Raw genomic sequence first — 12,136 nt, forward strand, 5'->3', positions numbered from 1 at the left:
GGGGGGACAGGATAGAAGTCTGTAAAAGCAGGGGTTGGGTGGAGAGGGTGCATTCAGAAAAGTTCTTCCTGAGATCCCATAAAGAAGGACTAGAGGACACCAAAGGAAAGGAATGGGTAGCAGGCTTGAAACTAGTAAGAGAAAGTTGTTGTTCTTGACAAAGCAAATAGTTAACCTGTGGAACTCCTTGCTGCAGGAGGCTGTGAAGGCTACAACTAGAACAGAGTTTAAAGGGAAGTGAGATAAAGTGATGGAGGTTGGGTCCATGGAGTCCTATTAGCCAGAGGGTAGGAGTGGTGTCCCTGCCCAAAGTTTGTGGAAGGCTGGAGAGGGATGGCACGAGACAAATGGCTTGGTCATTGTCTTCGGTCCATCCCCTCCAGGGTCCCTAGGGTTGGCCGCTGTTGGCAGACAGGCTACTGGGCTAGATGGACCTTTGGTCTGACCCAGTACGGCCATTGTAAGCTCAGGGCTCAGTGTCGGGGGTCTCAGTGGACCCCCTTGATTTTCATGCACACCTGGTCCTGGGTGGCCAGGCTGGCAGCTCTCCTGCCCTAGACGGCCACTTTCCTGTGCCTAGTGCGGAGATCGTGGACGAGGTCCACGATGTCCGCACTAGCCCAGGAAGGTGCCCGCCTCTTGCGGTCCAGGGCAAGCTCCTGGGAGCCGCCAGCCTGGTCCCGGCAAGAGGGGGTGGGCTGGGGGGCATCGGGTGGGTGGCTCTGTGCCGTGCCAGGTGCAGGGTCTGCTAGCTGGGTGCTGGCAGGCTTGCACCTGGCACGGGCACCGCAGCCAGCCCGTGCCCCTTTAAGGGGTCCAGGGCCGGGAGGGGGGCATAGAGTTTCCCTGGTGTTGGCCAGAGTGGCCACCAGGGAAACCTGGGGAGGGCTAGCCTCCCACTAGTTCGAACTAAAGGGCTACACAGCCCTTAGTTCGAACTAGCTAGTTCGAACTAGGCGTTAGTCCTCGTAAAATGAGGTTTACCTAGTTCGAACTAAGCGCTCCGCTAGTTCGATTCAAATTCGAACTAGCGGAGCGCTAGTGTAGCGCATAGGAAAGTTAGTTCGAACTAACGTCCGTTAGTTCGAACTAACTTTCTAGTGTAGACATACCCTATGAAAGAAGAGGCCAATAGCATTCGCAGAAAGGCGCTTTATTAAGCAGAGGAGCCCTGGTGAGCAGCGCTGGAGTCGCTGCTGTTCAGTAAGTAGAAGCCGATGCTCTGGAGCTGTCAGATGATTCTGACCCTTGGTTCCAATCATGCTGCCTACGCAGGAGCAATGGAGCTAAGAGCTGGGTCTGGCTGCTTGCGAACCCTTTCACCTGCTCTCTCTCTGGACCTCGTTAGCCAATCCACTTGAGCGCCGTAGAAATGATATTCCAGCGATTTTTACGAATGAACCCACCAGCCCTTCTCGTGAAACGTCTCCAGCGGCTCCGTGTGACGAGATTAGGCTAGAGGGGAAAGAGGTCCGGGTGAGATCTCCATGCAGACTGACCAGCTGGTTCTCTTGTCCCATTTGCTATAGGCAACGGCGGCAGACTCTGCCTTTGATCAAGCCTGTGGTAAGTGCTGTGCTCACGCACAGCGTGTGACAGTCTCAGGGGGAGGGTGACAGGGTGACATGCCCAAGGTCACACAGCTGGTCAGTGGCAGAGCAGGGAGGAGCACCAATGTTCCAATCCAGTGCCGTCTCCCCTGGAGCACACGGCCTCTGCTGAGCCAATGAGCTCATCCAACCAGAGTCACGGCAGGCCCAGGTGGCTACGGGAGGGGAGGAGTAGCCCTCAGGAGGGAGCCTTGCTGCTGGGCTCTTGGACAGAGCTCTGCCTCTAGGGGAGGGGCAGGAGCTTGCCAGCTGCAAGGACAGCGCGCCAGGGCCGTGCCATTGAAGGCTCAGGATGATACACTCAGCCCTTACCCCACTCCCCTTGGCTGTCTCGAACCCGCACCCCCGGCTTGGGCAGGTCGCTGCTGCAGGGCAGGAAGGAAGGGCCCTGCCTGGCGCCTTTTGTCTGGTGTGTGGGATCAGGGGCCTTTCAGTGCCTGCACCATGCAATGTGTGTCAATGTCACCGGCAAAGGCAGCTGGTGAGGAGGCTCCCGGCCCCTCCCTCAGCCCCACTTGCCCTGCCCCCAGGCACTGCATGGAGCCTGAGGTTTCCTCTGTATCCCGGAGAGACTGGAATCTGCTCCCAGCATCTGGTGGCTGCAGGGCTCCTCCTCCAGGCTCGGGAGAGAACTTTGCAAACTCGCTGCCAGCAGGGGGAGCTCCTGAGGACGCTTGTGCAGCACGAAATACCCGGCCAGGATCTCGGCAAGGGATACCCTTAACTCTGCCCCTTCCCAGCCAGGTCACTCACCTCCTCAGACGCATCCTCGCATTTGATCATGGCAGAGGGGGGGTCCTGTTCAGTGGAGAAGAATCCAGAGCAGTCTTTGATCAGCTGCCGGGGAGAGAAGAGAGCTCAGCGTGCGACCCTCAGGGAACCTCACCACTCAGGCGGCTCCGGTAAGGAGACCTGCTTCGCAGTGTGGTGCGGGTCACAAGTGCAGCAGGAGGGAGGTTCACACTCGGGCTTGGTTTGGGCGTTACACTGAGTCACGTCCCCACTGTGCGAGGCGCAGTGCAGAGACCAGGAAGACGGTCTCTGCCCTGAGGCGTTTACAGTCTATCTAAGCCGGGCCCGTGTTCAGTGGTGCCTGGCTGTGCGAGCAGTCAGGGTGGGCTCTCTGGCAGGACTTGTCTGCTCCAGCTGAGCGAGGAGTAGAATCTGGCTCTTAGAGAAGAGGGTAAATGTGGATGTAAACAGGGAGAGTCAAATCTGTACTCCCTTGAGCCAAGCGAGCTATTCCTAGGTTAAACCAACCACAGGAAGCTGGATCGCTCTCAGGGCAGAGCATGCTTACAGAGCTAGAAGCTGGGTCTTGCAGGCAGACTGCTGGGCTGCAGTTTGGGAGACATGGCTAGACTTCTCCACTCCGCCACTGTCCTGGTGTATCACCTTGGGTCCATCACATCACTACAGGGACCAGAGCACTCTCTATCAGCAAGCCTCTGCCTCACTTTGTACTTAAACTGTGTGCTCCTAGGGGGCAGGGACTGTCTATGTCTGTGCAGCACCTGGCACCAAGGGGCCCTGATCTCATTAGGTATGTCAAAATGCTGATGTACCATGAATAATACTATTACACACAAGATTCATCCCCCACTTCTGACTTCAGTGGGGGCTTCCAGGTAGAACAGTGCTCCAGCTGACCCCAGCAAACCTGAGAATAGAAACCATGCAGTCCTGTAATTAGGGGTTGGATGGATGGGTGTTGTCTGTGACATTAATGCAAGACTCAGCAAGCTGGCTACAGCTGCAAAGGCACTGTCCCATAGCACCATGCCTTCCTTTATGTGTCTGTGGGGAACACACATTTTCCGAGAGATGCTATTGGGATAAGTGAGACAGAAGAGCAGGGGGCAGTGTCTCCAGGCAGCGAGTGATGCTTATCCCGTCTTCTTTGAATTCGCATTGGCTGCTGTCGCGTTTCTCCGAGATCAGGCACACTGTCTCTTTAATAGTAAATTTCAGCGGCTGGACAGTTTTCGAAGTCACGTCCTAAGAAGACAGTCAATGAAAGAACAAACTGAATATTTATGATGAGCGACAGGAGAGTCCAGGCTAAACAGAGTGTAAATGGGACTTACTGTACTCCACTGACATCATGGCTGTGTCTAGACTGGCATGATTTTCTGGAAATGCTTTTAACGGAAAAGTTTTCCATTAAAAGCGTTTTCGGAACAGAGCGTCTAGATTGGCATGGACGCTTTTCCGCAAAAGCACTTCTTGCAGCAAAGCGTCCGTGCCGATCTAGACGCACTTTTCTGCAAAAAAGCCCCGATCGCCATTTTCGCCATCGGGGCTTTTTTGCAGAAAACAAATCTGAGCTGTCTACACTGGCCCTTTTGCGCAAAAGTTTTGTGCAAAAGGTCTTTTGCCCGAACGGGAGCAGCATAGCATTTCCACAAGAACACTGACAATCTTACATGAGCTCGTCAGTGCATTTGCGGAAATTCAAGCTGCCAGTGTAGACAGCTGGCAAGTTTTCCCAGAAAAGCAGCTGATTTTCCGGAAAAACTGGCCGGTCTAGACACAGCCAATAGGTTTTAAATAATGATTCTTAGCTGGTGTCTAGGGCCTGCCATATGTCAAACGCTGTTCAAACATTAATCTAGGGATGTAACTTCATGTGCTCTGAGTAGGGCCGGCCCGAGCGCTTTTGGCACCCTGGGCCTGGGCGCACGGCACCCCGCCCATAGGGCACGGGTCCGCCCCTCCAGGGTGCATGGGCCCACCCCCTGGGGCACATGGCGCATACTCACGCTCACGCGCGTGCCAGACTGTGCAGGGGCCCACAGCCGTGGGGGGAGGGCACTCACTGCTGGCCGGTGCCGTGGGGATGAGGGGGCCGGCGCTGCGGGAGCCGGGCGCGCGGCTCCTGATGGCAGCTGTAAGGGACGCCACACGCCCCTTACAGCTGCTATCAGGCGCCCCCCCATCGGTTGGCACCCTGGGCAGCTGCCTCCATCCGGCCCTGGCTCTGAGCTAGCTCTGGAGTAGCTCCTTTGTCTTAAGTGGGGCTGATTTGCACCAGGACCAGCCCCAGGGCTATGTTTGGAACAAATAATGAATACGTTGCAATTCCTCCCCATCTCCTGCCCTTCCCTGAAAAAACCCAGCCACTCCGTGTTTCTCTCGGTCTTTTCCACACCGGAACTGCACTGTCAGGAATTCAAAGCGACATGGTCCAAGCCAGCTCTTGGGATGGCGGGTCTTATTGCTGCTCTCTCATTGCCATAGGCAGGTTCCTGTCTTGCAAAGATATTTGTGTGAGCAAGTGTTGGCAGGATCGGGCCCCGAGTGTGCTCCTGGCGGGTAGGATTGTGCAGGGCTCTGAGCCCTCCAGTGCGGGGCTGAGCTCCGGGCCTGAATGTCCCTGTGAGCAGAGGATGCTCAGCTGCTCCCAAGACCAAGCCTTTCATTAGAAAACGGATAGTTCCCTACCTGGCAGCCCAGCCGGTTGAATTTTGCTCTGCGGCTCAGGCTCAGCTTTTCCTTCTCCTGCCTCACCCTGGGAACCCCAGGTGCTGTGGGTGAGGCACGAGAAGGAACCGAATCCAGCTCCTGGTGCTGTGCAGAGCTAAGCAAGTGGCCAAGGAGTGAGCATCTCTGTGAGCCAGCGCCAGGGGTTTAAAATGTGACCCATGAGTTTGCGCCTCGCCATTGGGCGCCCCGTTTCAGAATCTGCTGCGCCTGGAGCTGAGAAATGTTCTGGAAATCAGACCCTTCCGAGTGTTTCAAGTTGGGACATGACATCACGCATCTCTGCCAAAAATCTTGGCCCAACACCAAGAGCTCTGACCCTGAATACGCAGGGTGAGCTGCTCTGCTGAGCAGGGCTCTCCCAAACCTCAGAGCAAGGGCAGCATTTTAAAAGGAACCCCAAGATAACCGGTAACTCTGGCAACTTTTGCAGTCCACATAGGTGTCTGTGAACAGGGCAACTAGGAAAAATGACATACATTGGAGCACTGACTTGATTGCAAGATAGTGCTCAGTGCCTCAGTTTCCCCACTAGCATGGGGTTAATAATACATCCTTTCTCTCTGTCTTTCTTATCTCTTTATATTGTAAAGTTCCTGTAGGCAGGGACTCTCTCTTTGTTATTTTGGAATAACTGACATTATTCCAAAATAATATAGTCCGTGTCTATACTACAGGTAGTTATTTCAACATAATGTAGAGCTGGAGGACTTTGTACTCTGACTCCCGTAACCCTCATTTTACAAGGAGTAAGGCAAGTTGGGGGAAGAGTGCTCTTCCTCAGACTTCCTGCTGTGTAGACAGCACCAAAAGCCGAAAAATAAGCTATTTCCACTTAAACTACGCAATTGACGTAAGTGAAGTTGCATCACTTATTTCAGCTTTAGCCCTGCTGTGTAGACGTACCCTTAGTACGTATTTGTACAGCACTGAGCACATGATCCTGGCTTGAATGTTTAGATGCTGCTGGGTCGTGTCTAGACTGGCAAGTTTTTCCGCAAAAGCAGAAAACTTGCCAGCTGCCTACGCTGGCCACTTGAACTTCCACAAGAACGCTGACTTCCTACTGTCTGAAATCAGTGCTTCTTGCGGAAATACTATGCTGCTCCCGTTCGGGCAAAAGTCCCTTTTGCGCAAAGCTTTTGCGCAAAAGGGCCAGTGTAGACAGCTCAGATTTGTTTTGCGCAAAAAAGCCCCGATCACAAAAATGGCGATCGGGGCTTTTTTACACAAAAGCGCGTCTAGATTGGCACGGATGCTTTTCTGCTAAAAGTGCTTTTGCGGAACAGCATCTGTGCCAATCTAGATGCTCTTTTCCGCAAATGCTTTTAACGGAAAACTTTTCCGTTAAAAGCATTTGCGGAAAATCATGCCAGTCTAGACGTAGTCCTGGGGTATAAATATATTTTTGGGTTCCTCAAACAAGAACAGTATTTCATTGCCACTTTATAAATGATAACAATAAGGGGTGAACCAGTGTTGTTAAATTAAATCTGTCTTCTACATGCTAGTAAATTTGAATTTTCTGCACAAGGTGACTGAGGGATGAGATTTAATTCAAAGAGTGTCTCCTACTGCTTTTTGAACCTGCAGAAATGTAAATCAGTATTTATTTGGAAGGGCTCATAACCCAGACAGCAAAGAAAAGAAAGTACCCCACGTTTTTTTTTTATCGTGATTTTTAAGCCAATCCCATGATTTTTTCTGGGCTGGCTCTTTTGTTTGAACACTTGTGGCTGATCGCTGCCATTGCGCCAGGCGCTGTACAAACACGCGGTAAAAAGCTCCTGCTCAGAATTGCTCACAGCATAATGCACATGGAAGACTTGCCCGACCAGCTGGATCTGAATGAACTGCTGCTTTCAAGCGAGGAGCAGGCAGCCGCGGGGTGGTAAGAACGGGAAGTAGTGCACGGCTGTGTCCCTGCTTCTATTTCACTCGTCTTCAAAACCCCTCAGTGCCCTGCTGCTTACCAGGACTTGAGCTGACTTGTCTCTAAACTCCCTGTTGTTCCCTCCCCCCAATGTCTGCCTACTTGGAGTGTGAGCAGGGACGTGAGTGTTTGGGAAGTGCCTCGCCCATAGCTGGCACCCCCAGAAATCAGCCCTGGGTATAACAGCCACGGCGCAACCCCCTGACTGTAGGTACACGGGCTAGCATCCGAGGCAGCGATTCCCCGTTGATCTGCGCTATGAGTTCAAACCCCAAAGGGATTCTCAGGTCACTCACCCAGTCTGGCTGAGGCTCCGCTTCCAGGAGCCGGTAGGCCAGCGTTACGCCTGGCTCTTGGTTGTACACCTGTACTGCTGATAAAATCGCATCCTCGTGGGATGGAAGAGAAGATGTGGGTGACGTGGGGGCTGCTGTGACCACCCCGACGAGCAGCAGGATTTTCAGGCAGGTCTCCATCCTGTGCCCTGTGGGGTCCAGTGCGAGCCGGTCCTGTCCCTCCTGGGGAAAGCTCTTTTATAGGCTGCCTCCTTTGCACAGGCTAGTGCCTCATTGGCTGCCTGCTCCCATCGTCCCTTCGCAGGTGGCTTTTCTCCATCCTTCTGCAGCCTCTTTCCATTGGCCACCTGTCACATTACCGAATTGGGGGGAAGCAGCCAGATCGCTGCTGCACCCCGAGGTGGGGGTATTGGCCCCAGAAATTGGAATAAAAGGGAGCCATGTGGGGTATTGAATGGGAGCTTGTTGTTTTCTGATCCTGTGTACACTGTTTATGTGAGTATGTAATGTCTGTGTGTGTAGGTAGGAATCTGTAATCTGTGTGGAAGCTGAATATTTCTCTGAATGTGGTTAAGCATGGCTATGGACAGGCTGAGTAGCGAAGCCCTGTGGGACAATGGCTCTCAATAGGCTATGGACACACCCAAAGAATGGGATTTGTCACCTGAGGGCGGCCAGAAGAGAGAGGCTGAGGACCAGGTGACCAGCTGAGAGCAGAAGAGGCCAGGAAGGGGGTATAAAGAGGCCATGTGGTCGATGCCATTTGGTTCTCAGCTCAGCACTTCATCCCAGAGGCAGCACTGCAGGGATTGAAGAGCCCGGAAGACCTGTGAACCCATCCTGATCGTAGGATGTGCAATAAGAACTTTTAAACCAGCATCTGTAACATCTCTGCTAGAGCCTGCATCGAGGACTGGGAGATTCGGTGCATGTAACGTACTGTACTTTAATAACCTTACTCTCATGCTTTTCTTTCTTGTAGCAATAAACCTTTAGATATAGATTCTAAAGGATTGGCCCAGCGTGATTTGTGGGCAAGGTCCAGAGGGTAAATTGACCAGGGATCTGTGGCTGGTTTCTTGGAACCGGACAGAACTGGTTCGGGGTAGGTGGGATTGGGTGCTAGGACCCCCCACCTGTGTATGAGGCCCGGGGCCATCTGGGGCACGGATATTGCTGGGGTGTCGGAGGGGTTTTGCTCGGGAGGCTTCAGGCAGGTTGCTGAAGCGCTCTGTGAGACTGGTTTGTGGCCTGTGTGGAGAGGTCGCCAGTCAGGGGGGCTATAAAGAGCCCCGGATTCGAGCAATTCGCCCTGAGCGGACGCCCTCAGCTGTGCCCAGACACGGCCCGGTCCGTCACACCACCCTGCTGGGGCAGGTTGGTCGGGGGAAAAGAGGAATGTTTCAAATACTTCGCTGCAATCCTGGGCACCAATTGCTAAACAATCCATGGTGGGGATTGGGTGTAGTCCAGGAGCCTCACCGCTAGGAAAGTCTGAGCTACGTGTCCTCATTCTGTTGGGTCAGCTCCTCGGCTGGTATAAATCACCATCGCTCCCTTGGCTTTCATGGATCGACCCTGATGTACACCAAGAAGAGACCTGTCTCCTACAATCCTGACAACCAGAGCTGGACCCATCAGCTCTGAGTCCAGAAATCACACAAGGCGTGTTCCTGTAGAGCCTAGGGATTGACTTTTGATGGTGCCACCACTAAATCCAAAGGGATGTACAGCGAATTGACGATGGATAAACACACCGGGCTGCTCCCTGGGAGGGCCAATGTGCTCTCTTGTATCCTAAGTCGCCCCCGTGTCCAATAGGAGGAACCTATTCCATCGTGCTATCCGTCTCCCTGAGTCACCCTGATGGATCCCTTCTTAATTGCTCCTAGCTGTAACGCATAGCTCAGAAGGAATCCACCTCGCTTGGCGTTAACTCCTTTGTAGGCTGGAGCAAGTTTTTCCTTAACTTGCATTTACAATTGGCCAGTTTTCGTTGCCTGTAGCTGTGTCTCTCCCCGAGCCAGTTGGAATGAATTCTCAGTCACATTTCATGAAACTCTGTCTCTGCTGTAATGGCAAATGCTCATTCTATAACACTGACCACTGCCTCTCCATCCACAGACCCTGCCGCTCTGTCCAGCGCAGCAATCAAACGGTCAGATCTCTTCTTCTATATGATTAGACCATGTCCCCTCTACCTCCTGGGAGCCTGGCTCTCACGATGCTTTCCCTCCCACATAAAATGCAATAAACAATGCGCACGGTTGTGCTGGCTCTGAATTTTCCTGGCAGGATTGTAATGGGGGGAGGACAAGGCAGACTCAGGACACGTTTTTCCTTCAGCTCATCTCTTGCACATACTGACTGGTTAGGGTCTGTTTTGTAATCCAGGCAGGACAGACGGGGGTTTGTAACTGACAATTCCAGTCCTCTCCATGCAGGACGTGAATTAAAGTTGGGGTTGGGTTGGGGAGCAGTGTGCTTGTGCCACGTACGTCTCTGTCTGTCAGTTGTCAAAATGCTAGAAATTCTCTGTGTGTTGTGACAGAGGGGCGCAGGAGAGCGGAGGAGAGGAAGTATATTAGCCCTAGTTGAGTAAATCCCCATTCCCAGGGTAAACTAACAAGGGCTAGTCCAGAACCGGCAGGAATCTGCCAGAATCAATCAGGCCAATTAAGGGGGAGCAATTGGACTCCTTGTTTAATGCGCTATCTGCATCAGCCCCCACACAGGTTGTACTTCCGCTGCACAGAGAGGATCCTAAAGACTGCCAAAGCCTTGTGGCAAACTGTGTCCTCCTTCCTGCATATCTCCAAGAGGGCCCAAAAGATTTGTCATCCCAGCCACGGGGTTTGAATACTCGTACACCCACCAGCCCCCAGGATTGTTGGTCATTTTCATGGCCAGCAAGAAAGAAAAGTAAGGACCATCCATTTCCATCCCCCCAAATCACAGAATTATAGCATCACACAACTGGAAGGGAACTTGAGAGGTCATCAAGGCCAGTTTCCTGCACTCATGGCAGGACCCAGCACCATTTTGACCTTCCCTGACAGCTGTTTGTTTAAACTGCTCTTAAATCTCTCCAGTGATGGAGATTCCACAGCCCCCCTGGGCCAAATATTCCAGTTCTTAACCCAAACTATCTTTGCCAGAAGTCTCCTCTCCCGGGTGTCTAGTGTGGGGTCTGGCTGTACATGTGCAGGGCTGGAGGTGGGCTCTCAGACCGACCTGTTGGCAAAGAAGCACATGTTTTGAGGGTGCACTTGAGTGGTGCCCCAGCCAACTTTCCAAATCCATTTCCTTCTTTTCTCAATTCTTGCTGCTCTTCTCTGGAGAAATTGGAGAGGGTCCAGAGAAGAGCAATGAGAATGATGAAAGGTCTAGAGAACATAGAATCATAGAATCATAGAATAATAGGACTGGAAGGGACCTCGAGAGGTCATCGAGTCCAGCCCCCCGCCCTCAAGGCAGGATCAAGCTCCGTCTACACCATCCCTGACAGATGTCTATCTAACCTGTTCTTAAATATCTCCAGAGAGGGAGATTCCACCACCTCCCTTGGCAATTTATTCCAATATTTGACCACCCTGACAGTTAGGAATTTTTTCCTAATGTCCAATCTAAACCTCCCCTGCTGCACTTTAAGCCCATTACTCCTTGTCCTGTCCTCAGAAACCAAGCGGAACAAATGTTCGCCTTCCTCCTTGTGACACCCTTTTAGATATTTGATACATGACCTATGAGGGAAGAAAGAAAGAATTGGGTTTGTTTAGTCTGGAAAAGAGAAGATTGAGGGGGGACATGCTAGCAGTTTTCAGATATCTAAAAGGGTGTCATGAGGAAGAGGGAGAAAACTTGTTCATCTTGGTCTCTGCGAATAGAACAAGAAGCAACAAGGGAGGTTTAAGTTGGAGATTAGGAAAAAGTTCCTAACTGTCAGGGTGGTCAAACACTGGAATAAATTGCCCAGGGAGGTGGTGGAATCCCCATCTCTGGAGATATTTAAGAGCAGGTTAGATAAATGTCTATCAGGGATGGTCTAGACAGTATTTGGTCCTGCCATGAGGGCAGGGGACTGGACTCAATGACCTCTCGAGATCCCTTCCAGTCCTAGTGTTCTATGATTCTATGATTCAACTGTCTTTATCTCTGTCGTTTGGCCTGGTCATGGGTACAGACCCCTAGGGGACACCACTAGTTAACTCTCCATCTGAAAAGTACATTTTTCAGCAGGCTGGCCAGCAGCCCGGCACAGTCCTGGCTTGTGACAGGTCCGGGAACTACCCCCGCTGCGGCTCTGCATTTAAAGTGTGTTAGGAGCTAGGCTGGCAGGCAGGCCGGCTCCGTTCCGACTCATGCTGGGTCCGGGAGCACAGACACTCCCCCAGACAGGAGCTGCTGCCACCCTGCACTGCTGCCTCTGTATCAGAGAGTGAGACAGCAGTGTGGGGCAACAGGCAGCTAGTCCGCGAGGGGAACTGGTTTTTAAACTGCTCCCCTTGCAGACTAGCTCCAGTCTGGCACACGGCCCTGCTGCCTCTCATACAGAGGCAGGAGCACGGAGTGGCAGGGGGCTTCTCGGTAGTGGGGCCAGAGCGCACTGGCTGCCGGCCCCGCCCTGGGTACTATAGGGTAGTCGACTAACCAATAAGAATGCATGAGGTTACTCGACTCTTCGATTCATCGATATTTAACATCCCTAGTCCTGATGCCGTGTGGCCATCCCTGGGCTCTGAGTCACGAGTCATTCAGGAGCTACCAGGAGGAGGCCGGAACTGTAATGGACTGTATTATGCTGGATTGTATTA

The 12,136-nt window shown here is 52.5% G+C and overlaps 1 protein-coding gene across 1 annotated transcript; it reads right to left on the reverse strand.

Annotated features, from left to right (window-relative positions):
- Positions 1–1,116: 1,116 nt before the first annotated feature.
- Positions 1,117–8,309, reverse strand: LOC102462847 (cathelicidin-2). Its single transcript, XM_075922995.2, has 4 exons — positions 7,323–8,309; positions 3,501–3,608; positions 2,364–2,447; positions 1,117–1,455 (listed from the first exon to the last, which is right to left on the reverse strand). Exons 1-4 carry the CDS (start codon positions 7,500–7,502, stop codon positions 1,345–1,347), a joined length of 483 nt encoding a protein of 160 aa, XP_075779110.2. The 5' UTR covers positions 7,503–8,309; the 3' UTR covers positions 1,117–1,344.
- Between the last annotated feature and the right edge of the window lie 3,827 nt (positions 8,310–12,136).

This window comes from Pelodiscus sinensis, chromosome 2 (assembly GCF_052426305.1).
Source record: "Pelodiscus sinensis isolate ZL-2025 chromosome 2, ASM5242630v1, whole genome shotgun sequence".
NCBI lineage: Eukaryota > Metazoa > Chordata > Testudines > Trionychidae > Pelodiscus > Pelodiscus sinensis.

Coding starts and splice junctions, on each gene's coding strand:
- LOC102462847 (XM_075922995.2), bottom strand. CDS start 7,502: ATGGAGACCTGCCTGAAAATCCTGCTGCTCGTCGGGGTGGTCACAGCA. Junction 2,448..3,500: donor GCGAATTCAAAGAAGACGGG/ATAAGCATCACT, acceptor TCTCCCCGGCAG/CTGATCAAAGACTGCTCTGG. Junction 1,456..2,363: donor GCGAGGATGCGTCTGAGGAG/GTGAGTGACCTG, acceptor TTTCCCCTCTAG/CCTAATCTCGTCACACGGAG.